This window comes from Poecile atricapillus, chromosome 1 (genome assembly GCF_030490865.1).
Source record: "Poecile atricapillus isolate bPoeAtr1 chromosome 1, bPoeAtr1.hap1, whole genome shotgun sequence".
Lineage (NCBI taxonomy): Eukaryota > Metazoa > Chordata > Aves > Passeriformes > Paridae > Poecile > Poecile atricapillus.
The window spans coordinates 73,778,515-73,805,753 of record NC_081249.1 but is presented as its reverse complement, the minus strand read 5'-3'; the positions used below and the strand labels follow the sequence as shown (position 1 = coordinate 73,805,753).

The 27,239-nt window shown below is 36.2% G+C and overlaps 1 protein-coding gene across 1 annotated transcript in view; it reads left to right on the top strand.

Moving 5' to 3' along the window:
* The window catches only part of CUL5 (cullin 5), a 31,751-nt gene extending 5,773 nt beyond the window's left edge, over nucleotides 1-25,978 (top strand). The window contains exons 2-19 of the mRNA XM_058842844.1: nucleotides 1,916-2,025; nucleotides 4,303-4,402; nucleotides 5,785-5,961; nucleotides 6,701-6,842; nucleotides 7,881-8,026; nucleotides 8,103-8,183; nucleotides 9,391-9,484; nucleotides 12,725-12,855; nucleotides 13,615-13,722; nucleotides 14,302-14,366; nucleotides 16,338-16,470; nucleotides 16,983-17,114; nucleotides 17,681-17,804; nucleotides 18,545-18,720; nucleotides 18,839-19,000; nucleotides 19,689-19,807; nucleotides 21,097-21,220; nucleotides 22,349-25,978. Coding sequence (XP_058698827.1) covers nucleotides 1,916-2,025; nucleotides 4,303-4,402; nucleotides 5,785-5,961; nucleotides 6,701-6,842; nucleotides 7,881-8,026; nucleotides 8,103-8,183; nucleotides 9,391-9,484; nucleotides 12,725-12,855; nucleotides 13,615-13,722; nucleotides 14,302-14,366; nucleotides 16,338-16,470; nucleotides 16,983-17,114; nucleotides 17,681-17,804; nucleotides 18,545-18,720; nucleotides 18,839-19,000; nucleotides 19,689-19,807; nucleotides 21,097-21,220; nucleotides 22,349-22,543 — 2,319 coding nt within the window. The 3' untranslated portion in view covers nucleotides 22,544-25,978. The remainder of the gene's footprint in view (nucleotides 1-1,915; nucleotides 2,026-4,302; nucleotides 4,403-5,784; nucleotides 5,962-6,700; nucleotides 6,843-7,880; nucleotides 8,027-8,102; nucleotides 8,184-9,390; nucleotides 9,485-12,724; nucleotides 12,856-13,614; nucleotides 13,723-14,301; nucleotides 14,367-16,337; nucleotides 16,471-16,982; nucleotides 17,115-17,680; nucleotides 17,805-18,544; nucleotides 18,721-18,838; nucleotides 19,001-19,688; nucleotides 19,808-21,096; nucleotides 21,221-22,348) is intronic.
* Nucleotides 25,979-27,239: the final 1,261 nt, after the last annotated feature.

Here is a 27,239-nt window from a genome sequence, read left to right as displayed (position 1 = left end):
AGGATTAAGTACGTAGTCACAATCAAATCATATAAACAGTGGTGTTTGCAGTCCTCCTCCTCCCCATGTTTTACAGTGAAACGAATCTTCACAAAGAGCTTTCAGGTTTTATCTTCAGCTGTTTTTGGTGAAGGGCTGAATTACACTTCTCAAGAATTGCAGAACAAATTTTTTAACCTGTTCCAAAAAAACTTAAGGGGTCTTCTGTGATGTTTCATTCAAAAGCAAAACTTTTGAGGAAGTTGCTTTTACTTTATTATATAATGCCTTTTCTGGAACTTGCAACTGTTCAGTAGCTTGTATTTTATGTTCATTTATCCTTCAAAGAGGGACTTGGAACAGAAATATCTGCAAGTAGAAGCTAACAGTTTTCACGGGACTGGGAAAGATTAGGGCAGCACATCAAACATGAGGAAATAATTGTAAAGCGGGCTCTGTATAGGGGAAGCATTTAGTTGATGATTTTCAAAGATGATGCATTCAAATTACGTTTTTTGCATTGGGAAAGAATAGGTGAAAACTGTTTCTGAATAGGCTAACAATTGATTATTTTAATTTTTTTGTTGAAAGGTTTATAGACTTTATCAACAGGGGCTGATTCCATGAAGGCCATGTGTGGTATCACAATTCTGTGAGGCCTCCAGGTGCTGTGGCTGTAAAAATAGCTGCTGTAGTGCCTGTTGCATCTTTATAGCTTGAAGATGAGGTATCTTTGCACTTGAGAACACCAGGGGATATGTTTGCCAAACTGCTTATTCTGAATACTAAATAACAGATTTAATTGTAAATTTCCATGTAGAAATTAATCAAAAGGAGGCGATTGAGGGAACTTGGTGTGCTGCTTGTGCTTGTTTATCTGAAGAGATGTTAGTTGCAGAACAGTGCACTTGTCAGAATTTCAAGCAGTTAGACTCTATTAGTTGCTGTATTTGAAGTGAATTGTGTCAAATGTAGTATTTCTAGCCAAGACAGTGATCTGTTCAAAAGTAAACAGTGCACTGGAACATAACCCTGTAGATAGCCCAACCACTAGTCTTTCTGCCACAGAACTCTTAGTTGGTGTATTCTTTTGATTACAGGTTTTTCTTTTTAAAATGTGGAGCTTTAAGCAAATAGAATCACAACATGTCTGGTAGAACTGCTGTTTTTCTCTCAAAGTTGTGTTGTTTGGGTTTTTTAAATGATGGAAATTAGCTTGGATACTGTGGTGAGATTTTTCAGAACAATCAGAATTATATGGCAGCACTTCATTTCTCTAGCTTTCCTCTTAATTTGTATCATAAATTTGAAAAATCCACCTTGGATTAAATTCTTTAGCATGATGTCAATAATTTTTATCTGCACCAGCGGTGGTCTTGGCCTTGTGGTCCGTTAACCCACAGGAACAGAGTCTGCGATACAACAGCTCTTATGTTACTCTGCTTCCTTCCTGTCTCTTTGCTGCTGATGCCAAATGCACAGTGAGAAAAAAAAGGTGCACGGTAGCATCCACAATACCATTCCTGACTCCTGGCTACCATTTTGATCAGGGTAATTTATTTGAGACAGGTTCGCAGCTGCTTCCTGACTTCCGTTGCGGGTATCTTGGTTGGAACAGTGAAGCTGCTCCACGTATCACCCATGTTGTCTAAGTCCACTAACAGCTGAAGAACACTTGCTAGAACTTTGCATTGTAGCTAATGCAGTGATTAAATGAAGAAATTGGCAGTTTCTTTGAAGCAAATAATAGCTCTATCACGTCTTAAAATAATACTTATTGTGAGAAGTGTTGTTCAGCTGTGGTGGCGGAGCTTAAATGCTAGCTTATGAGGGATGCTTGAGAAAATATTTTTATGTTAACTGTAGAAAATGAAATCCTTAAAGACAACTTAAATATACTGGCTTATTAACAATATTTTTTTGTTGCTTCTTCTAGAATAAAGGTTCACTTCAGTTTGAAGACAAATGGGATTTCATGCGCCCAATTGTTCTGAAACTTCTTCGTCAGGAGTCTGTCACAAAACAGCAATGGTTTGATTTGTTTTCGTAAGTAATTTTTTTGTATCTTACATCCTTCTGCATGATGGGAATACAGTTACTGAACTACTTCTGATACAGGCAGAAGTTATGTGACACGGATTGTATGGAAACACGGAGCAAGAATACTAGTTTAAGTTTTATTAAGGGATAAGTGGGCCAACTTGCAAGTGTGCTAAAGTAGAGCTTTGCTGAGATTCAGGTTTTTGCAAATAGAATGGAGAAAGAGCAGCAAAGCTTTTGACTTCAGCTGCCCATAAACAAATTTTGTCCCTGCCCACAAACTTTTTGTTAGAATTAGAGAGAAAATGTTTACTGCTGTCTCCATAAATTCATTTAAAGGCTGTTGCTGAATGTTACCTTATTCTGATTTGAATGGCTTTCTTCTAAAATAACTCAAGTAACAGGATGGTGCAGTTTAACTGGTATAATTTGAATACTTTTATTACACTAAGAATGAAATGTAAGAGTTTTCAGACAATGTTGGTATTAATGTGCTTTCTAAAAACCCTGCTATTTTCTTCCTTCCAAAAAGCAAGAAGTTGCTTTCCTAGAAGTTTGGGTGATTATTTTTTTGTGCCACACATTGTGTGATTTTTGCAAACATGATATGGAAGTGAGTTACAAAAGAAACATCAGAAGTATACCTAAAATAATCTTTGTCTCAGTGGAGTTATTTGCCCTGAAATATAGTCATAATTTAAATTTGCCGATTCTTCTTTCACTTTTTAAAATCTGTCACAACGGTAGTTCTTTTCCAAATGCAGTCTTGTTGCACTGTCTTTATTGCTCTTTTTGATGTGGACAATGTAGTGACTCTTTTTACACGCAGTTTAATGCGCCTGTTGCACTTCTCTGCCAGCCAAGAGGAAAGGTAATCTAACTTGGTGGGTTTTAATATCTTAAAATCTCTCTGCTGTAGTAGTTGCCAGAGACATGGTATAGTTAAGGTAAAAATTCAGGTCTGAGTCATTGCTTTAATTTTTAATAACTAGTTCAATAATTCTACATTGGAATTGAAAATTTTATATTTATTGTTTTTCCTTGTAGATGAGTTATTGAATAGAACTTAAATAACTTCATGGCTAAATTAAAGCTATTGAGGGAAAGGATCCGACTTCCCTAGGTTTATATTTTTGGACAGTATTCTTTGTTAAGGTTCTTAATAAAAATGCAAAATCTGTAGGTGTCTTCTACACGCCCTTTGAGTATAATTATCCAGTATTGCTTTTTTTTCACTGCTGTCAGGAAACAATGACATTCTAAATACAGTAACACCTTTTCTGCCTGTGAATGTTGTGTAAGTCTCACCAGTTACATTAGACCTCTGTAAACCTTGGGCCAGCACCTTTAATCTGTATCAAAGCAACTTGCCAGTCTTGTCTTTTTGGTTAAACTAAAAAAGCTGCTTTTGTATTGAAATAAGTGTATTGATTAAATAGGAACAAAGTAATAGCTTTAGACTATGGGGGTGCTTTTCTGCAGGGATGTGGCCTTGTTACTGAAAGGTAGGAGAAGAACCAGAGGATGGTAATGAGTCAAAAAAAGGCTTGCTAAGCCATGTTATATATGATGTATGGTTAGGAGTGTAACTTGCTTTATTTAGTCTTCAGTATGGAAAGAACAGGAGTTAAGATACACTTGCTGGTTGTCAAATAGGAAAAATTTCATTTGAATGTTCATTAAAACTCAGAATTTTGCTTTGCAGTGCTGTTTAGTAACTTTTCTCCAGTAGTGTTTCACTCAAAAATGCTACTACTGCCATGAAATGTTTTAAGTGATCTTATTAAACTAATTAAATTGTCTTTTAAATTATCTGATCCCTCAGGGTTCAAATTTCTCATGAGGAAGGTCTATTGCCTTTGTAGGATGTTGTAGTGCTTGGATTGTGAAACTGTCAGGGAAGGCTGCATGTTAATGATAGTGTTTTAGAATAGCATGGGCTGAGTAGTAACAAAGAAAAGCTTTAAAAATTGTCCTTAATTCAATAAGGATTATTGAATAGGTACTGAAAATAGAATTGTCTCACACATTTTCTTGACCATAGCTTTCTCCTACATAGGTACAGTTACTTGCTTCCAGGACTTCTGTTAAAACTTCAGTCTTTACCCCGAACATGCTTTCTCCCATGTGTCACTGGGATCTAGTTGTGTGTTGTTTAACAGTGGCAGATAAAAAGTGTATTAATTTCTTAGATGTGCTGAAATTATGACTGTTAAGGCCTCATACATTACACCATCAAATTTTGAGTAGCTGTTACTAAAAAGTGGATGAATTGTTTTCTAGAGATGTACATGCAGTTTGCTTGTGGGATGATAAAGGTCCAGCAAAAATCCATCAAGCTCTGAAGGAAGACATCCTTGATTTTATTAAACAGGCACAAGCAGTAAGTTCTTAATGTTTCATAACTTCTATTCATGTTGTTAGAAAAATAGCTAAATAATTCTGACATTTGTTGGATCTAAATGCATTGCTTTTTTTTTGTTTGGAATTTTGTGATGTTCTGGAGATCTAATTACCCTGTAGACTTCTATTGACAAAAAGAAGAGCCTTGAGCATTTGCCTGGTTCATTGTTTTCTCACAGTGCTTGAAGCTGGGATGGGCAGTGATTTTTGTGGTATATTAAAAAAACAAAACACAGCATTATTTTTGTTTATCTAACAGTACTTACGGAATTTTCTTCCACTTGAAAACTTCTAAAAGCAGAATTTTCCTTAAGAAATTATTGTCTGAAAAAAAGATGTTTATATAGCTTCAGTGCTATTTTGACATATTCATGGATGGCTTTAAAATAAGCCATACGTACAGTGTACTACAAATACCCGTGCTATCGACTCAGCAAGCTTAGCTGTCCAGTTTTATGGGCTTCCCTCCAAATGAGTGATGCTGTCAATAGACTCAAAGAAAGTTCTTGTGTTTGTAACACATAGAAAATATCTTTTGCTATGAGGGATTTAAAAGAGGGAGTTGTTGAGAAATTAAAAAGAAATTCTAATCCCATGACAAAGGTTTAGAAAGATTCTGTACACTTTTATCCTTTCAGTGAAGCGATTTACACCACTAAGGCTTTGCTTCAAGGAAAGTAGTTTTTTATAGAGGCCTTTGTATAACCAGGCATATAAATGTTGGTTTTTAAGTTCTACAGCTTACCTGCTTACCTGCATAAATGCTATGCTGGGCTGAGGCCTTTTGATGTGGCTTGTGTTGGCTGTTATTTGATAGACAGGGTTTTTTTGGCATTATGACAGCCAGTGTACAATGTAGCTAAGTTTTCAGGCTTTAATAAAATATACATGTTAACTATCTGTCTGGGTCTAATGAAAGGTTAGCAGGTGCCATTGAATCAAGACTTGTCACTGTATAGAATGTAACACCATCCTTACAGGTTTATGTTAATTTAATTTTTTTTATATGCTTCGACCAGCACATGCCTTTAGACCAAAGATTTTAATTTTTAACTTGCACATGACTTAAAAGGAGAAAAAAAAAGATTAATTTAGAAAATTTAGAAACTTTAGGAAAAAATCTAGAAATTTAGAAAATTAGAACTTCTTGAGTACTTTTTTGCTTCTTTCTTTGCCCTTTAGAAATGAGACGTGGGTTAATAACTACTTCAAGAAACCAAATGGCACTTCAATATGTAGACTTAGTCTGATGTATCTGTATATTTGAGTTTTATATGGGGAATTATTTTCAGCATAAATGGAGCTCATATTTTGTACATAAATTGATTTATAAGTTCCCTCCTGTGCTCGCCCCACCTGCAGAGAGTGCTGAGTCACCAGGATGATACAGCTCTACTCAAAGCCTACATCGTGGAGTGGCGCAAGTTCTTCACCCAGTGCGACATTTTGCCCAAGCCCTTCTGTCAGTTAGAGATCACTCTGATGGGCAAGCAGGGCAGCAACAAGAAGTCCAATGTGGAAGACAGCATTGTTCGAAAGGTGAGTGAGCAGTACTGCTCGAGAGCTTTGCTGCACAGCTGGCCTCAGTAACAGCACTGAGGGCATTCCGTAGCTCAAGATGATATTGCACCAGTCCTGTAATGTGATGCAGCAGCACTAGTAGCAATCACCAAAAGAAAAAAATCACAAATGGAGTATAAAGGGGCACACTGAGTGATGAGGATTTTCATAAGAGCCTCCATAACTAATCTTAAAACTTTGCAGTGCTTAGATGAGATGTGAAGTTTTTTAAAAACTATGGATGCATTACTTGCATACTGAACTTTCTTGCTGGATAAATGCAGTATAAAACCATCAGTCTTTTTCTTTACGTAACTGTGGTCTTAGTTGAGTTTTTAGTTTTGTCTAAGACTATGCCTGCCAAATGAATTATATTGGGGTGTTTGCCTCCATAGTACCCACTGATATTACAACTCCTGACACATTGTATTGCTGGAAAGGTTACTTGACTGATTATCAAGAACTGTAGAAATAATATGGAATGAATATATGAATTCAAGACTGATTCCCTTAGCTGTTTAGAATGTGAGCTGAATATGACTTCTGTAACAAGTTCAGAGCAAGATCAAGTTCTGACGTAGCTGAACTGCTGTGTATGACCTGAAAATTACATTATAAATTGCTCCATTTCTGTTTCTGATGCCTTGTATTTTTTTTTCACAAACTTAGGTCTGCATGTACCTTTCTGACAGGATTTTTTTTTCTTCCTGATATGCAGCTCATGCTAGATACATGGAATGAATCTATATTTTCAAATATAAAAAATAGACTTCAGGACAGTGCAATGAAGCTAGTTCATGCTGAAAGACTAGGAGAAGCTTTCGATTCCCAGCTCGTTATTGGAGTTCGAGAATCATATGGTACGTCTTGCACACACTGATGTGTTGCCTCCTCACTTCAGTAAATGCATTTTCTTCACACAGTTGGTAGTTGTGATGGTAGGGTTGGAATTATCTCAGCATTTTGTATTGATTTTTTTGTTGTGCTTGTTGATACATGATACTAATTAAATTTTGTTTATGATCTTTAGCTTCTAAGTGATTTACCTGTGAATTAGTTACTGCAAAATCAGTGTTTTCAAAGAGAAGAGTACTTTCTGACCTTCTGGGGTTTTACATATAACTTAGTCTGTACTCCTTTACATACTGTTTCTGATTCTTTAGACAGTTTGAAGAAGAAATGCTAAACAGGCTGCATTTAAGACTTTCAGTCTTTTTCTTCGTTGCAGAACAGATCTGTGTATCTGAAACTTCTGAGGTATTTCACCATTGCCTGCTACTTTTGAAAGTTTTCCAGCCTGTTGAACTAAACTTGTGGCTAATACTCTCTAAGACAGCTTCTTACAGAAGTCAAGTTCTAACTTTTTTTAAAGCATATTCCATTGAATGGAATTTATTTCTCTGTAAGTTGAGAGGAAGGTGGAAACTTTTCCAAATAGTGCAAAGCACTGCAATAAGCTTTCTGTCTCCATTCTTGTAAAACAGGGAAAAAAGTCTGAAATGGAGACATTGTGATTCCAGGAACAGTGTCTAAAAGAAGCTTTTTGCTCAGTCAGGTGGAGAGCTTTTCACTTTATTAGGAACTATTCTGAGCTTTTTTATTCCTTCCTTACAATTTTGCAGTTGTATGTGTGTTTAAGGTTACAAAGTCTGGATGTCTGAAGTACTGGACCTAAGTATGATTTTTTTTTTCCCAGTTTGCAATAGTTGATCTGAATGTTTCTGGGAGCACAGATAGGCCACATTTGGTTACCTTTGTGATCAGAGTCTGTTAAGAGATATTTCAAATTGTTCAATGCAACCTATTAGTACAAGCCTCACTCTCTCATTGAAATTTGCTTATTATTAGCCACATAAATTTCCATGATTTGAGAGTAAGTTTGGACTTTCTCTTTGCAGTTAACCTTTGTTCTAATCCTGAAGATAAACTTCAGATATATCGGGATAACTTTGAAAAGGCATATTTGGATTCAACAGAGAGATTTTATAGAACACAGGCTCCTTCTTATTTACAACAAAACGGTGTACAGAATTATATGAAATATGTAAGTAAAAATTCTGTTGTAACTTTGTACTGAACATGTTAGTACTTAAAATGATTGCTGTTCTACTTTTGCACAGGCAGATGCTAAACTAAAAGAAGAAGAGAAAAGAGCACTTCGATATTTAGAAACAAGACGTGAATGTAACTCAGTAGAAGCAGTGAGTATAATGTGTATAAAAACTATGTAATTCATAGTTATACAGTGTTTTTATATTGCAGTTTTTAGTTTTGTGTTACAGTGTTAATTGATAGCAGCAAATTGAAACTCTCTATTTTATGGTTTTTAGTCATAAATTATTTGTTGCAAAAACATGTATTACTTTCCAATCTGGTAATCTACAATTTCTGCAAGTGTTTTAATAGTATGTGTAAATCAAAAGTTAAAACTCAAGGGCAGGTTTTTATTCAGATTGGTTTTTCTTCTTTCATTCTGAGTTAGGTATGGTGGTTTTTTTTTCCTTTCACTAACAGTGGATGAGAATCATGTTTGAAAATAAACTGTCAAATCTGTTTGGCAAAAGATATCTCAGTGCTCATTTAGAACACCTGAAAGAGTTACTGTTCATTGCAATTAAAAGGAGACATAGAAATTTCATTAAAGCTCTAATATATTTCCTCTTAGTCTGAAATATGGCCATTTAATATAAAAGATTTATTTTTTTCCTTTCCTTTCTTCCCTCTTCAGCAATTTTTCACACAGTTCAGATTCTAGAGGAAGATTTAAGTGCAATGAATATGTCATAATTGTCTGTGTTGAAATTAGTTCAGGAAACAGGTTATTTTAAATAATAAATACCTTTTAAATCTGATCATTTTTTTGAAGTGAATCAAAGTGTGCTTTACACCTTTTGTTAAGCTGTGAGTCATAGTTTTGCACAGGTATAAATTGTAGCCCGTATAAAGAAGCTGACAAAGGAGAGATGGTCCTGACATGTGCAGGCAGTTTCTGTTCTAGATCTAATGCCTTGTTTAAGCCATCCAGCCTGGTCCAAATAGGGTATGATGGAATGAGAACTATTCTTAGCTCTTGGATGTATACTTGGAAATGAAGTAGGATAGTTACTGTTCCAAAAGTGGTGTCTCCCTTGAGAGAAAAGAGTCTACAGAAATACTCATTAAAAGCTCATTAATGGTTTGGAGGAGACTTTGCCACATTTACTAATCTAAACATTTTGAAGAAATATGGTTCCTGCATAGATGCTATTCAAACTGCTCATACTTTTATGAATCAGTGAATGAGTTAATTATTTTATAGAGCTAATTGTTGAGAACAGGTTAGATTTTGTGTCATGGCAAACTTGAGATACATCAGACTTCAGTGTTCAGATGTCTGCTTGAGCTAATCCTGTGTTTAATATATTTCAGCTCATGGAGTGCTGCGTCAATGCCCTGGTGACATCTTTTAAAGAGACTATTTTAGCTGAATGCCAAGGCATGATCAAACGAAATGAAACAGAAAGTAAGTGGAGCTTCAAGAGCAGTGCAGGGTGAACCCTGCATGAACTGCATAAAAATAGATTTGTGTGTAGATATATCAAATTACTGTTTTTAATAGATGGCAGTTGTGTTTAATACAAAAATATTATTGCACATGAACAATCCCACAAAAAATTACCATCATTGTTTCATATTATTTTCTATCACTTTTGAAATCAATATACATAATACTCTTAATTTGAATGAGTTGATAGCTCTAATCTTGCTTGAAAGAAAATATTTTGTGCTCTGTTTTCTTTATTTTTTCCTACGCTTACTTGCATCATATTGACCAACTCTGGTAAATGTTCCATATGTTTTTACTTTCTCTTTGAGTACTCCAGGTACAAACATTTCCTCTTCGTTTCACCCCAGTACCTCTTTACACCTGTGAAAAAAGTGAAACATCTCTTTATAAAAGACTTTTTTTTCTGAAAGGCAGGGAGAAATTTTTCTTACTCTGGTTGTTGATGCAGGACCTGTAGGTCAAATGAACAAAACCTCTGCAAAGCTGTTTGTGGGGTTTTATAGCCAGTATATCAGTGTGAGTATTGAAAGTTAGCTCTGCATACAAAACTTTGGAAAGTTTTCAGAAGTTTTTTTGAACTGTGGTGCCAGAATTTGAGAAGTTAGTGTGATTCAAAAGGCTTCTGCTGGTCCTGTATAACAAAAGAAACTAAATATGTCATTAAAATATTATAATTCCAGTAGGAAAAATGAAAAAGAGAAACCGAAATCACAGGTTAATTTTTCTTTGAAGTCTTGGTATCCTGCAGCCAGGGAATATTTACTAATGTCTTTGGAGGTTTTAATTTCTATGGAAATGAGAAAACTGTTTTATGACTTAGAATATTATAGAAAATAGTCACTTCTGAAGCCATCATTTAAGAAAATATTTGACCTCAAAACTATGTCATACTGATCTGTTTATCTAGCAGCATGATTCCTGGCAATAGTCCAGAGCTAAATGTAGAAAGCAGTGAAACTTCTTACAAGTATATATTACAGTCTTTGGGAGAATGCAGGAGGCTTATGTAAATGCAGAGCTTCAGAAGGGTTCATTTGCCAAAGGACCTTTCTTAAGAAACCTGTTGAAATATTCAGACAGCCCTCTCTTGTGGCTGTATCTGTCCTGTGGTAGTGCTTGGTTGCAGATCACTTCTGTTTAGACTGTAAGAACTGTTTCAAATGTTTCAATGAAGGATGCAGGTGCAGATGACTGAAATGTAATTAAAGACTGGAGTTTTACATAGTAATGTATACATCTGATAGTTTCCTCTTATGTGCTTTGCTTATGCATCTGACTTTGATATTATCTGCACTGACAAAAAAGGGCTGTTTTGGTAGGTATTTTTGGGTATGAGCTGGATATATACTCTTGTTATATTAAGTAATATTTACATGCTGTGCAAAGACAGAAAGGGGTAAGGTTTACCAGCTAAATTCTATCAAAATAGCTTGCAAACACTTCAGAATTGACTTTTCTGTGTTTTTGTTTGCTTACTATACTGGGAAAAGGACGACTAAGTTTGTTCTTGAGGTGCAACAAAAATAAAAAATATGCTTGGCTTTCATGAATACAGAATGAAAGCAGACTTAAGGTGTCCCAACAACTACACCATGGATTTCTTTACTCTTCAGTGTCATAATGTATTCTGAGAGAAATTCCAGTAAAATACTTACTTTGGTTTTGTTACTTTGAAATCTGTCTTTGAAGAATTTATGACTTTTTGGATCCTTCTGTCTTAAGGATGTACCTGGAGTCTTCCTTAGCTACTGATTCTAAAGAGATACCACTGATTTTTTTCTTTTTTAAAGTATTTATGGCATCACTACTGTACAGAAACAGATGTAGAGCCCTTTAACATCTCTTTTTGCTTCTCTTTTTCTGCCCTCTTTTCCTCCCTCATACTCTTTTTAAAAGCCTAGATTAAATGATGCAGTAAAAGTTGAGTTTTTTGGACTTTTTGTATGTAAAACAGTGCTGCTGTTTGTTACGGCAGATCTGAGTTGCACTGAGAATGCCTCCAACTACATTTTTTTTTTTCTGGTTCCTGAAATGCTGCCATTCAGCCCGAGTTCTCTGTAGTACCATTGCAAGTTCTTATTCAATGTTGTTTGTAGTTTCCATTCTCTAATTTGCATTGTTATGTTCTAAAAGGATTTTTCTTTTCTTCTCTGCTTTTCTCTTTGCTTCTGCAGCAGCTGTTGCAGTACAGATGATGGTAGCATATTTCATCCTCAATGGTGATGGGATCTTGATGTTTGTTGCTGACAAAAGTAATGCAGAGGAGAAAGCAAAGGCAGGGCCTCTGACTTTTCCTCTTTCACAGTAGACATAACACTGAGGAACTAAGTGAATCTATACTTTTTTTTTTGCTATCAAAAAGAATCAGAGACCATTTGTTCTACTTCATGAAGCAAAGTCCTTTGCCAAGCTGAATTCAAATCTCTGTGGTCTCTTTACAACAATCCGGTGACCTTAATCCCAGTGTTCTTTGTGGGCAGCATTGTCAAGATGATTATTGATGTTTCAGTATCTTTTTCTTTTTTTTTTCTTTTTTTTTTTTAAAGTAGTATTAAAATATCTTCACAAAAAGTAGACAAATCAAGCACATCACTTTTTGAAGTTTTTGTTCTGGTAACTTTCCGGAAAAACGAAATAAGGTCTTTGGGAAGAGGAGTTCACTGTTTGCATTAGTCAGTTTTGGTTACTTCAGAACTTTGCAAGCTTTTATAAAACAAGGTATTTTAAGTGACGTTGAAACATACACAAAGAAAGGTGTCTTTGGCTTTAATTTAAAATTGAAAAAGGTCTTGAATCCATACAGTTTCCTTCATAAACTCCTGTAGGCTTCCAACTGAGAGACATTCTTGCTAGGGATTTGAAGGCAGAACTTGGACTTAATCCAAATTGGCATTGGTTTTAGGGGGGGTCTTATTAAGGCTTGTGGTACTATATACATTAGCATACAATATAAGATACTGTGTGCATAAGCAAGTATTACATTGCAATAAATACCTTTTTTTGCCTTCAAAAGAATCTTCTTGTGGGACCAGAATTAGAACAGTACTCAAGACATCTTTCTTTGTAGAGATTATTGGATTATCTGTTCTCCACATATTTAATGTTCCACTTTAGACGTGCCTTGGAGAAATGCAGTATATTTGGGTTTTATACAGGTCTTTGACTGGTGGCTTCATCAGTTTTTCTTTCTTTCAGAGTTGCATTTAATGTTTTCACTGATGGATAAAGTTCCAAATGGCATAGAGCCTATGCTAAAGGATTTGGAAGAACATATTGTTAGTGCTGGACTTGCAGATATGGTAGCAGCTGCTGAAACTATTACTACTGTAAGTGTATTGGGTTTTAGTAAAATAACAACAGGAAAACAACTTTGCAGAAGTTAGATATTCTCTATTTGTGGGACAAATGCAGGAATGGAAATAATTTTTAAGATTTTGTGTTTAAATTTTTATCAACTGGAAGTTTTAAATGCCTTTAGGATAACTTTTTATTATGTTTTCAGTTGTGGCTTTAAAAAGTTAATCTAATTTGGGGTGAAAGTTATAAATTAGGTGCATGGGATTCTTATACAATACAATTCTGCTAGAATCTTAATTTAAAAAGTATAATCAATTTTTCCAGAATTATAACTTACTGTTGAAATTTGAAATTTGCTTTCCATCTAGAAGTGGTTGTTCAGTGTAGAAATTATAAGGGTTTTTTCCCCACTGTATTTTTTCAGCTTTTTATCACTTTTTTTCTTCTGGGTCTAGGAGGCCTAAGTGTCTGCAGCAGTTAGGATGTGGCATGTGTTGTCTTTTATTCATCCTTGAAAACATCCTTTAAAATAAAACGCTACTGTATAGTACTTGAAAGTTACAGATTTTTATTTTTTTGTTGTTGTTGAATATTGGAAATACTACCCTGAAAGTGTGCTTAGGTGTACATGCTGTAGAGCTCTTCAATCCAGAGACTAAAGGTAAAATGTAAATTCACACTACGCGGGCATTTTAGGGTACAGCATTTTTACACATTAGGGAATTACGTGTATGCTCACACTGAATTCTGTGGAGCATTGTTTTTTTATTTGATTTTTCCCTCTTTAGGATTCTGAGAAGTATGTAGAGCAATTGCTCACGCTATTTAATCGGTTTAGCAAGTTGGTTAAAGAAGCTTTTCAAGATGATCCAAGATTTCTTACTGCCAGAGATAAGGTATGTGTTTCTGCTGGTCTTTTGTTCACTATAAGAATTGTTGCAATTTGTATTATGATGTCTCCAAAACCCTTGTGCCCATTCACTGTTAAATTTAGAAGGTGCTATTCCTCTATTAAATATGCAGACTAAAATATTGATGAAACATTAATACCAGCTGAGGAGCTTTTAATTTCTGTTGTAGTGCTGCATAAAGTTGCATATATCTAGCTCTGTAATGTTGTAGAGCGCATTAGAAGATGACCTTCGTATTGAGCAGCGTAATGTCCTATTCAGCAATAACTTGTGTTTGGAATTTACTTTGTCTCATGACTTCAGGTGTGTAACCTGGTCCATGTAATCCCTTCCTAAATTGTTGTTTAAAGGAAACTACTGTGGTAGTGGAAAAGAGGAAGACAACAGTTTATTGGGGAATTGAGTCATAGAATCTGAACTCGCAAATTGAAAATAAAATCTGCAAGCTTTGGGCTAATAAAAAAATTTGAATTAATGTTACAGTAGTGTAAAAAGAGATAAAATCTTTGCAATTTGTATCAGACAGAAATGGAGTGAAGCACCAATAATCTAATTATTTTTCAGGCATACAAAGCAGTTGTGAATGATGCTACAATATTTAAACTTGAATTGCCATTGAAGCAAAAGGGGTAAGCCATTTAAACTTTTTGTGAATCACAGTTTTTAAAGTGTCTCTTGAAAAAGTAATGCTGTCTTTAAAAGGGCTTTGAGTTTTTTGCATTATGGACTTTCAGATTGCTTATTGATCTCTGATTAGACTCTCTTCGTGTGGAAGCGGATCAGTGAATAGCAGCCTGGTTCAGCTTGAATTTATGTGTAGTATTTGGGGATCTGTTCTTTTATACTATGAGTCAGTTTGTTAGTTGAAGTTTGTAATGGCTTCCTGGATTATTAATTTCAAAAACCTCAGCTGTATAACTCTGTTGCAACTTCAGCAAAGGTCCTGGGGAAAAATGAGGCAGTAATCTTCATGGGAATAACTGTGGCTGATTAAGGTGTAACCATCCACAAGCTGTTTTCCACTTCCTCTTGTGCCAGTTGTGAGTGTGACCTGTCCAGCTGTTGCATTTTTGTTTCAGTGCAGGATTAACCAGGTTAGTTTAAACAAGTTCCAGTAGATTAGGCAGACCTGCGTGACTCAAGAAGAAGGACCATGCTTACAGTGCCCGCTCTGCTAACTCAGCCAAGAGAAGGTAGCAGTCAGTTAATTGATTGTTAACATTTACTGTGTGATGTGCCACTTGAGTAGGAATTTGTACATATTTAGGTGCTTGGGATTGCTTATATATAGTTTGTTGTCTGATTTACTATGGAAACAAAGCTTTTGTAGCTGGGCTGCCAGCTTTCCTTTCCAATTGCATCTAGTTAGGGGTGGATGGTTATAAATACCTGTCCAGCATCTTGGTTTGTATTCTGGGTTTGGTTTCGGATAATGGCAAGCCTGAATAGGGATTAATCTTTCTCCATGTATTTATTGGAGGAATGCTGTCCCAAAAGACTGGATCCCTGCTTTCCATACTTTGCATAGATGTAGGTAAGGTAGAGGGGTTTCTTAGGTATCTTCTAATAGTTTCCTTTTCTCTGGGACTGTCCCAATTGATACCTCATTCAAACTGTTTCGCTCCTAAAGTGAACCTGGCCTAGTGGTTTCTTAGAAACCACTGTGATTGTGATGGTCTTCTGTTCAGCATTCTTCTTCCCAAGCACTTTGAAGTTGTCTAGATATGCAGCCTGGTTTGAGCAAAATTAAACTTTCTCGCTTAGTCTTCTTTAACAGCCAAAAGACTTGTGATCTGCTTGTACTTCAAATTGTCTTTAGGAGGGCAGAAGACATTAGCCTGCAAGCTGCTTCATGAACTGTCTATACTAATCAATGAGGGAGTGAAAAAATGAGCAAGAAAAATGGATTCCTGAGCTTGCTGTGGGCCCTTGAGTAGCTGTCAAATTGGTGCCATCTGACTCTAGGAATAGGGATTGGTCCTTTCCTTTCGGTTTTATTCACCAGTCTAGACACAGGTGGAACATGACCTCTGCTTGATGAATTTTGAAGAACCAACAGTCTGTCTGCTGTAGCATCTTGTTCAGCTTCAGTCTGCATTTAATTTAGCTGTTAGTCCATCCTTTATAGCTGTGATTAAATAATTTTATCCTGTTACTATGTGTTAGATGTGTTGAGTTTTGCAGTCTGTGAAGTGTGGTGCAGGGGGCTGTTCTTGAGACCTCGTTACAGCATACTGACAAGATGAGTGAAATATTTCACTGTAGCATTTGTTAATTCTTTACTGGAATACTTCTTTCCGTGCAATATTTTGTTGTTTCAAACTGTAGTTTTACCTGTATACTTAATTGTTACAGTTCTAAAATTGTAATTAGTTAAAATAAGCTGTAGAAGCTGTCTGAAAGTGTTGGCAGTATTTATTCTTCTAAGAAGAAAAGGTGTTATCCCTAACTTTTCATTAGTTTAGTGAGAATCTAAATTCAACACCAGGATCCTTGCCAAGGGGATCAGGAGAGAGTGGTTTGTTTTGTTAACAATGTGACTACTCCAGAATAGCAGGATTCTGTATGGTTTGAAGAAATACTGTTCTTCTTTTATCTAGTGTTGGATTGAAAACACAGCCTGAATCCAAATGCCCTGAGCTTCTTGCTAATTACTGTGACATGTTGCTAAGAAAAACACCACTAAGCAAAAAACTAACCTCTGAAGAAATTGAAGCAAAGCTTAAAGAAGTGGTATGTTTCTGCTTTCTATTTCAGTTATTCTGAAGAATGAATTTGTTTATGTCCTTATGTGGGTTGAGGCCTTGATCTTCAAAAGCAGTTATGCAAGGTGTAATAGTAGAGAAAAGAGTTTATTATGTTATTGTGTGTGTTTAAATCATTCAGTGTTTCATGTCTCCTGTGTCAGTCCACAAGACTGGTGTACTAAATTAATGCCTATAAGAGACTGTAATTTATTACAATAACTAATGTTTGTCTAGAAAATAATACAGGAGATTTTAACATACTAGTGTCAATGTCTTTTTTGATTTAAGAGAATTTCTTGATGGGTGACATGAAGAAATTGAAGGTGTGATATTATGAAACATTCATTGCTGATGCCTACAATAGTATTAGCACAGTGGCTCCTAAGGCAATGTCAAGTAGCCTTTCCCTAGTCATAATCTACAGTGGCATTAGATCAGCATTCAAAGACTTGTCTGGTTTACAATGCAAATAAATATATTCAACTCTATTTTTGACAGCTTTTGGTACTTAAATATGTACAGAATAAAGATGTTTTCATGCGATATCACAAAGCTCACTTAACAAGACGTCTGATATTAGATATATCAGCTGACAGTGAAATTGAGGAGAATATGGTGGAATGGCTCAGAGTAAGTAGCGTCATGTCTTTCTTTGGTTGTGCCTCATGCTTGTGATTAATTAATATTTCACTCTTGAACTTAAATATCTTTCTTTCTTAGGTGAGTTTTATCTTTAATATCAGGCCACTCAGGGCATCTTATACTTCCCTTCTATCACAATACTTTGTGAAAGTAAAACTTATTTTTATATGCACATAAGCAAAATGCAGTGTACTTGTTTAATTACATAAATAATTTGAGATCCATTCTAATTTTGATTTTTCATGTAGATTAGAATATTATTTGCATGCCTTAAACATTCCTTCAAATCTGAGAACTCATGGATTCCTTAATGCATGCATATGTTCTTCAACACGAATTTCTTAAAAAGAATCATCGTATGTCCTTAAGGGACAACTACTTATGATCCATGCAGAAAACCCTTTATATTGCATTGCAGATTCATTATGACTGTAAAGTGATGATACCAGTGTACTTCTTTGTGCTCTTAATTTATTCAAGCTTATTATTTTAAAAATGAAGCTTTTTGTTCATAGTTTTCTATATAATTTTTAATGTTCTGTTTGTTTGTTTAGGAAGTGGGAATGCCAGCAGACTATGTAAACAAGCTGGCTAGAATGTTCCAGGATATCAAAGTCTCTGAAGACTTGAACCAGGCCTTCAAAGAAATGCACAAAAATAATAAACTTGCTTTACCAGGTATTGTTTTCAAATTATTAGCTACTTTTTATTCCTCTTAGTGAAAAATAGCTCTGTTAAATCTTAAGTTAAAAATTACGTCAACTGCAGGGTGAACAGTCTCCGTAGCATTGTCGTCCCTAGATTGGAAGTGTCTATAGACTCTGCTTTCTCCTGTAGTTGATATTAGAGCTGTATCACTCTGTAAGTTGTTTTGGGTTTTGCTTGTGAGCAGTCTTGTAGATGCAGATTCCCTTCCTTTGTAGACAAATTGCAAGCAGGGGCTTGAATTGGCATCAGCCAGGTGAATGCCTGAACTACCTCCTTTTATGCCCTTATCATTCTTCAAGTGCTCCATGCTGTGCTCCTCCTTTATCTGCCAGCAGGAGAGCTGGGTGCATGCTGTAAAGAGCTTCAATCACATTCTGAGATTGTTTCACTGATGAGAGATGCTGATGGACATCAAGTATTGGACCTGCCATGCTGAAAACCCTTGAGTAGTGCTTGTAAGCATCAGCTGTAAAGCTGCGCTGGAGTTCAAGGAGCTCTGCAGCAGCAAGCCAAAAAAATGGGTTTCAGTCAGTGCTGCTGGCATAAAGCTGGTGCTGCATAGAGTGCATTAATGTTTAGGTAGAGACCCTGCAACTTTCTGAAAATTCAGTCCTTCATAACTGTGTTAAGAGTAGTGAAAAATCCCAGGCCATTCTGGTTTGTCTCTCTGTTATACCTGGAGATTCATATAATCCAATATCATCTTACAGCTGACTCTGTGAATATTAAAATTTTAAATGCTGGTGCCTGGTCCCGAAGTTCTGAAAAAGTGTTTGTCTCGCTGCCCACGGAATTAGAAGATCTCATCCCAGAGGTCGAAGAATTTTATAAAAAGAATCACAGTGGTAGAAAACTCCACTGGCACCACCTCATGTCCAATGGAATTGTAAGTGTGTAGTTTTCATTGTATCAGTCTTAATGACTGCACTCTCTGTGTATTTATAACAGTAAGAAAGCTTGTGATCCAGACAGGCTTACAAGTAAAATTTTCATTCTCTTCACAGATAACATTTAAGAACGAGGTTGGCCAGTATGACTTGGAGGTAACAACATTTCAGCTGGCTGTGCTGTTTGCGTGGAACCAAAGACCCAGAGAGAAAATCAGCTTTGAAAATCTTAAACTGGCAACTGAACTCCCTGATGCAGAACTTAGGAGGACTTTATGGGTATATCCCTTTCTCTTGAAACAGATTGTTTCTTGGTTTTTGTACTCGGAAATACTGGATTAATATTTTTAAAGCACTCTCTGATAAGTTTGAAACTGAAATGTGAACGTCTTTCTTGGTAATTTATCAGTTGTAGTGCTGGCTTCTTGCACTGCTGCTGAGAACACACAGCTTTTACATTAACACGGTCTCTCTACCCAGTCTTACTTCACAAGCTTTTGGAAACTGCAACAATTTTTTGACCATACAAAAAGCACAGAATTTGACTGTGTTTTGTCAAGTGGGTCTGGTCTAATTCTAGGAAATTAGTGACACCTGGTACATGTTTCTTAAAAATAACTTGTGTTTGCTTTAGCAGACTTCTAATTATTTAGCTCATGAATAAAGAGAGAAATCACATAAGTCAGACTTAACACCACTTCTGTGGTGTTTGTGAGTTTGTGTAAGCCATGTGTTTGTGTATTTTACTACTTTGGATGATTCTGTTTACGCTAACCCATTTCAGATTCAGAAGGAGATTTGGTAAACTGTATCCTCTCTGATTTTACTAGTTCCAAACAAGGCTATATGGTTCCCTCACTACAGTCAGCATAGCAGTGAATTATGGTTGTAGAATGTAGTTGTTTTACATTTAGAGAGTCTGGTGTTTTATTTTGATTCTTTTCTCCCCCTCCTTTTTTCTCTGTAGTCTCTTGTAGCATTTCCAAAGCTGAAACGTCAGGTTTTATTATATGAACCTCAAGTCAATTCTCCCAAAGACTTTACAGAAGGAACCCTCTTCTCGGTGAACCAGGAGTTCAGTTTAATGTAAGATGATGTTTGAAAAGTAAAATAACAATGTACTGTTTTATAACTAAAGGAATTCACTTTAACTTAACCTTTGTTCTTGAAAGTTTTCAAAATTAACCTAGACACATGCTTTGCTGTCCTGCCCCCACTTATTTTGGCAATAGTCATGCTTCAGGTAGGTGATTGGACTAGATGGTCTGCAGCAACTCCTTCAAACAAATGTTTTTATAATTCTAATTTCTGCAAAATTAAATGTCTTACACACTTAGGGACGAAGTGCAAAATTGGAGACTTTGCTATGTTCCAATTAGCCATAAATCCATAAAATTTAATGGAAGACAGCCTGTAATCAGAGCACTAGTGCTCTGATTGTATTGATTTCTGCACACACACAGAATTTCAGAAACAGAGTGATAAGTTAAAAAAAAAGGCAGTGAGACTGCTTAATAATATGGTGTGCTGTCAAGAGCCAGGATTTTTGGTGTGGCTCTCACCAGAGAGGAGTGTCTTTATTTCTGTGAGAATTGCAGTGCTCTTTTACTGGTGCTTTGAAATCCTTCAAGCACAAGATAATACAAAGAGAGAATGTCTAATTGGTACATATTACGTTCAGTGTGGTTTACTTGCTTCTGCCTGCCTCTACTGTCAATGACTATGATAAGAACCAGCTCCATGCTAGGAATCCCAAATACTGAGCCTCATTCTCAGCAGCAGCTTGGACATCTGGATCTGTGGAGAAAGAGATAAGTGACCAATCTGCTTTCCTGGGCCTTAGTTTGTTGCCCAGGGCAATAATGCTTATTCCTGTCATCACGATTCTGAGTTTTGGGAAATGATGAGAGGACATGAAAGAAGACACAGGCTGTAGAGAAAGTTTATGGGTGACCACCGAAGAATGCCATCAGCTTTCTTTGTTGCAATAGCTGGGTTTTGTCCCAGACAGGTCTTTCATGGAATATTAACTAGTCAGATTTCCTAAACTTTGTTGTAAAATTTCCTCCAAAGAAATACACATTTCTATAATTAAATTTAAATATATTTTTCTGAAATTCTGTTATTTCAGCTGCTAGGTTTATTTGTAATGGTTGTTAGCATTATTTAGGTTTCATTGTGCTAAGACATCAGCATTGAGTTTTGATCTGTCACGCAGCTCTCTCACTGCTGTAATGCTAATAACCTCTAAGTATCTGTCATGCTACTTGCTGCTGTAATTTAAGTGTAACAGGAATTCTCTAATTGAAAGTGGTTTGGGTTTTGTTTTGGTTTTTGGTTTTTTGCTCACTTTCATGCAATACAACTTTTTCCAGAAAAAACGCTAAAGTTCAGAAAAGGGGCAAGATAAATTTGATTGGTCGATTGCAACTTACTACAGAGAGAATGCGGGAAGAGGAGAATGAAGGAATAGTCCAGCTAAGAATATTGCGAACCCAGGCAAGTAACCAGCAGAATTCCCCTGTTTCTTTTGTTGCATTATCATTACGCTAATTTGTTGCATTATCATTACATGCTGCCCACAGTTGCATGTTAACGTATGAAATGGGTGCCTTTGAATCCCATAGGAAGTCACTTCTGTTACGTGACTTTAGATCCTTGTGAATACCTGATTTTGCATGGGTGCTCGTGCACTTGGAGTTATCAGTCTTCTGTTCTGAAGTACCAGGTCATCATCTTCAAAGAGGTCAAAGCTGACATTAAGCAAGTGGTGAAGGTACAACAGTGTGGGGTGGGTGACAGCAGCAGATTGGTAAAATTGACTGGCACAGGCTACCACCATAAATAAACAGCATTGTTGATCTTAATATTTCTTTGGTCTGTATGAAGAGAATAATCTTGAAGGTGGGATCACACTGTAGTAACAGCCCTATGACTTCTCCCTATAGGAGAAATTGAAAATGCATCTTAGCTGTACAAACTGGAGCTTCCTGCTCTGTGGTTGATAGTCTTTCAGTCAGCTACTCATGTCAGATCTTTTGAACTGACAGTTTTAGAAAAGCCTGAATTTTTTCTGGCATCAGGGGTCATTACCTACAACGGAGTCTCAAAAATCCCATTTTACCTTCAAGTTTCAGGCCCGTTCTATCAGTCAGGTTGGACTGCAGGCCATGCACATTGTGAATTGTACCATCTGATGAATTTATGATGTGACCATTCTGGCAGCAGCAGGATTAATGCCTAGTTGTACTTACGAAATGAGTGAGATATTCACAAGATATATCACAAGTCACCTAGGAAACTGCAACTTCTGCTAGGGAGTGAGTGAACATTTGGTTTTAGTGAGTAATTCACACTCTAGATACAAGATTTAACTGCTCCTTTGACTGGAATTATCTTATATCTCTTGCATCTTGCCAGTGCTTCATTCTTTTCCTTTATCAGCTTCTTTGTAAAAGCAGTTCTATATAGGCTAAAAAATGCAGCGTATTTCTGATTTCTGAGGAAAAGTACAAATTTCCTTGCTGTCTTGCCTTACCAGGAGCCTCCTATTAATGCTGTGTTCATTTTGTCACTTCACCCAGGCATTTAAAAATAATTTTTTCTTTTCTTTTTGTCCCCCACCAGGAGGCTATCATCCAAATAATGAAGATGCGGAAGAAAATTACTAATGCCCAGCTTCAGACTGAACTGGTAGAAATATTGAAAAACATGTTCTTGCCACAAAAGAAAATGATAAAAGAGCAAATCGAATGGCTTATAGAGCACAAATATATCAGAAGAGATGAGTCAGATATCAACACCTTTATATACATGGCATAATTGGAGGACTTTGCGGGATGCTGAGAACATAAATGGAAGGGTGCTTGGACAGACAGCTGCAACAGTTTGTGCTGCAGAAGGACTTGTTTTGACTTTCGTTACATATTAAAATCCCTGCCTTACCTTACAGAGGACTATATTTTGCCAATCTCATTCAGCTAGCATGATGGCATTCCCTTCATGTTGCACACTTTTAACAGCATGCTGTTTTGTGGGAAACTTGCATTCATGAAGAGCCCATTGTGAACTTTTTAAAGTAGATTTGATTTACACCCACCAGGAAGAATACAGGTTCGGGTTTTTAGATGACCAGTACTTGCACAAGGAAAAAATATTCAAATATTCATGCACTGAGGAACTGCTATTAGTTTTGTTTTGGGTTTGTTTTTTGTTTTGTTTGGTTTTGGTTTTTGGGTTGGTTTGTTTTTTTTTTTAATGCAATTAGGACTAGAAGTAGCACTTTCACTTCTGTGTTTTGGATCAACAGAGTAATGTCCATCTCTGATCCTTTTCATGTAATAACATTTGAGAGACACAAACACATGCATCACAACTGATATGTATTTGTTACAGTTAAAACCTGTTGGCTAGAGCAGTGCTTCAATCTAGTAACTGGATTTTAATAATTGACACATTAAGTGATACAAAAGTAATTCCGAGTCATAGGTGATATTTTTCCCTAAGGAAGAGATCATTGTTTTAAAATTGTTTCCTGTAAACAAGTGGATATGTTGTTACCTTATTTGGAAGGGTGATTTGCTACAATCCTTTTTGACAAGGTAAAAGTTTTCTTGAATGATACTTCACTCTAAAAGCAGCTTTCATGGGTGGGTCTGCTATAGGAACAGAAATATTAAGTGTATTTCCTTGTACATTTAATATTTATACTCCAAATATTTCAGTATGACTACATATATCAGGATGCATTAAAGAGTAATTTATGCACAACTCCCACAGAAAGAGGGAAGATCTGGAAGATCCCTGTACTATTTCCTCAGTGGTAATTTTTATATACATGCAAGGTTAATCCAATTGGACTAGTCAATATCTTTATATATGAAAAACAAACTTTCTGCTTTTTATTTTGTAACTGGTAGGGTAGGAAATACACTTCAAATGAAAATGATAAAACGCTAAGGAAAAATACCTTGTTCAGTGTATATAGAGAGAGTGCCAAACACACATCAGGAATCTCAACTTCTTAATGTTACCTCTTCCATTCTCAATCATCTGAAGTAGTCATTTGGCACTGCCCTACTCTCTGCCATTCTGAAATGTCCTGGCATGCACTGGAGTGATACCATGAGTCATAGGAGCAGAGTGCCTGTCTTAGGACAAAGGTAAGTTGTGCATTATTCAGTTCTGTTTGAATATTTCTTCTATAAATTACAAATGTGTGAAGTTATTTTTTAATTAACCAGTTGAACTACAACATCTAAAGGCCTCATCTTCTTTGATGATGAAAAGGGGAAGAGGACACAATTAACTTTAGTCAAAAAAGAAAGCCTTCCAGTAAGTAAGAGGAGTAGTTTTACTTTCACATGGTTACAGTAAAGTATGCAGTAAGAGTGGTTTAAAAGCAAACTCTCCAAGAATGGCTGTTTGCACCCTTAAGCAGGCTGTGTGCTCTGTTACTAATGTAAATGCCAGTGTGACTGCCTGAGAACAGTGTGTAATTGGACATCTGTTGGAGTAAGAAATTTTTGGTCGTGAGGGTTTCATGACCAAGAGATGGAGCAACCGAGGCCTGACCAATTACAATTGGTTGAAATCCTACAGCTTGTGTTACATGCTTTTATTGATACTCAAAAGCAGATGCTGTTCAAAAATATTGCATCTTTTATGTTGGCCCTGTGGTGTTGCAATTCAGAGTCAAAAGCAAGTGGTGCTCTGTGTAGTCAAACAGTGAAACTATCTGAACAATAGAAAACAAAATTCTAATAAAAACCTTTGTGCTGCAAGACTTTCAGTCTTTGTAACTTAAAAGTAATAAATACTTACTTGGGATAATTGGGGAGAACACAAGTCTGAGCACACTCGTCAACATGAAAAATTCCAGCCCTTAACCAGAGAACAGAGATGAAATGGCCACATGAGCTGCCCAGAGGATAATGCTATTTTTAAAGCCATTGGTTTAGATTTGAGAGAGAAATTTAAGAGAGCATCTCAGATACAGCTGTTTAGGAAGCTGGAATGTAGACAGAAAGGAAAAGGTTGCTAAAAGCTAAGGAGCTACACATTCCCTCAGCTAATAAATACAATACAACCTAATTGTTACCTATACATTTTTCAACACCTGGGATGGAAATAGAATTGGTTATGTGCCTATGACATGGTCATTTTTTCTTTAAATATATACCAGAAAAGGATGTCGGGTTTTTTATGAAATATGAGACAGACACCAGCAAATTTGTTAAAGATGCAGAATCACGTTTAGCGTCCTTCATCAGGTCACTTCACCAATATGCACTTAAAACTAGTATCACCTGGGGCACAGGGAGATACCTGGGGTAAGCTGTTCTTTTGGGGAGGGTACAGTTCACATCTGAATGAAAACTGTTCTTCAATTGCAATATGGCAACAACGCACTTTTAAGGCTGCAATTTTTAGCTATGAATATATATGTCCAAAGACCTAGCTTAAGGAGGTGCTGCATCTGAAAAACACGTTGCCACACACACTGCCACGGTGAATAGCTAAGGAACGAAATCTGGTGTAGAGCGGGGGAAATCACTCTTAATGGGTTTAATTAAGACACACTGTTAAATCTTTCTCTGTCCCAACAACTTGATGAGAATCTCAGTTTCAATTCTGAAGTCTTCCATTTTCCTCTTTCCACAGTTGGTGTCCCTAGCTTCTACTTTTACTCATTTATCTTTCATTTGTTATGACTGTAATGCAGTTACATTTCCAAATGACAATGTGACTTTCTCATTTTCATAGTTTTAAAATTAATATGAATGTTCTGAATGTTCACATCTTGCATTTCTCTGCATTGGGATGCCATTGTCCTGTAAAGTGCAAATTTTAAAAATACAATTGGCAAAAAGATTTGATAGTTTTACAGAAAGATTTGCTATCTCAAACTGTTTTCTATTTTCATCTAAATGACTGGGATGCTATCTTTGTAATTCTTTAAGGTCATATTTGTGAAATAAACAATACATGAAAGCTTTCCTATCATATACATTATATGTAGTCTGGAGTGTTGAGCGAACTCGAGTTCCTGAGTTGTAATAACTATCTCCGTATGGTATTTACAATTTTGAATGTGTGCCACTACCAAGATAATAATGCTGTACAATTTTGAATGGTGGTAGTTTCTGTATGGCAGTCCAGCTGAACTATTTTGATGTACTGCTTAATTTTTGAATTTTATTTTTTAAGTTGTATAATTTATTTTCTTGCAAAATAAAAATGTAATTTAAAAGACTACTCATTTAGCAAGGCATTTTGGTGTCTTAACCTACAAAATTTTACAGTTGAATTCAGGTGCTTCCACTGCATGAAATTGGGGACTTCAAGTCCCAACATCTGTTATGATCAGAGTAATTCAGAAAACAAAGTGGAGACTTCCAATTCTTTCTGTGTTAAAAATTTTTATGTACTTAAGACTATGTGTAGAGCTATTTAATCTTCTGAATTCTATTTAAAGATGAGCTGTAGTCTTTCAGTTACAGTGATCTAAGCTGCCATGCTTGAAGTTGACTGGGAGTTGCCTTAGCTTATGGCATTTTAAAAAAAGGTTCTGTCTCTGTGCAACTTACTGGGATGGACTTGGATTGCCGAATATTTTGGTTGATTTGTCTCTGAAGTTACTTACAGTGTGTGTCACTGAAAGTCCGTGGTGTTGCCACTGGGACCTTCAGGTAGCTGATCCTGCAGTAAACTGTGATGTGGGAACAGTTGCTTGCCTCAAGGAGTGCTTTTAATGTAATGGCTTTTCTTCTCTGATTATCATTGCCTTTTAATGTGAATGTCTTTTTACACATCAGCTCCTTCCTTTAAGTGCACCAGCTATTGTTAGTGTTTTGTGCTTTCTGGTACGTGCAGAGTTGAGAACTATTTGTATAGAATAAACAGCTATTTTTGAGTGACTGCTCAGTACAATGCATGGCAATTGGCCAACTGGCAATTCTTGCGGGCAGTTTTAATGGCAGGTTGCCATTATTTGCAAACTTTTTTCCCTCTATTAGGGTAATATATAGTCTTTCACAATGGTTTTTCAGGAGAAGTTGTTATCTAGAAGCTAGTTACCACAGGAGGTCCTTGGCTGAATCAACTCCTACCCCTGTAAATTGATCACAGTTTAAGTGAAATCGTTGACCTAAATATAAAACGCTAAACCTGCTTAATTCTTCTGATAATGGGAGAATGTGGCTTTATTTTCTTCATTGCTTTACCTGTCAACATAAAATTCATAATCATAAAATTGTTTAGGCTGGAAAAGACCCTTGAGTCCAACTGTTAACCAGCATTGCCATGTGCACCACTAAGCCATGCCCCTGAGTACCACATTGACACATTTTTTAACCAAGTCCAGGGATGGTGACTCACTTAAGTGTACTGCTTGACAACCCTTCCTGTGAAAAGAGTTTTCTTGATATCTAGTGTAAACCTTCCCTGGCACAACTTGAGGCCATGGAGATCTACTATGGAAATTCAGTTGGATACTGTGCTTCAGTTCCTGCATGCA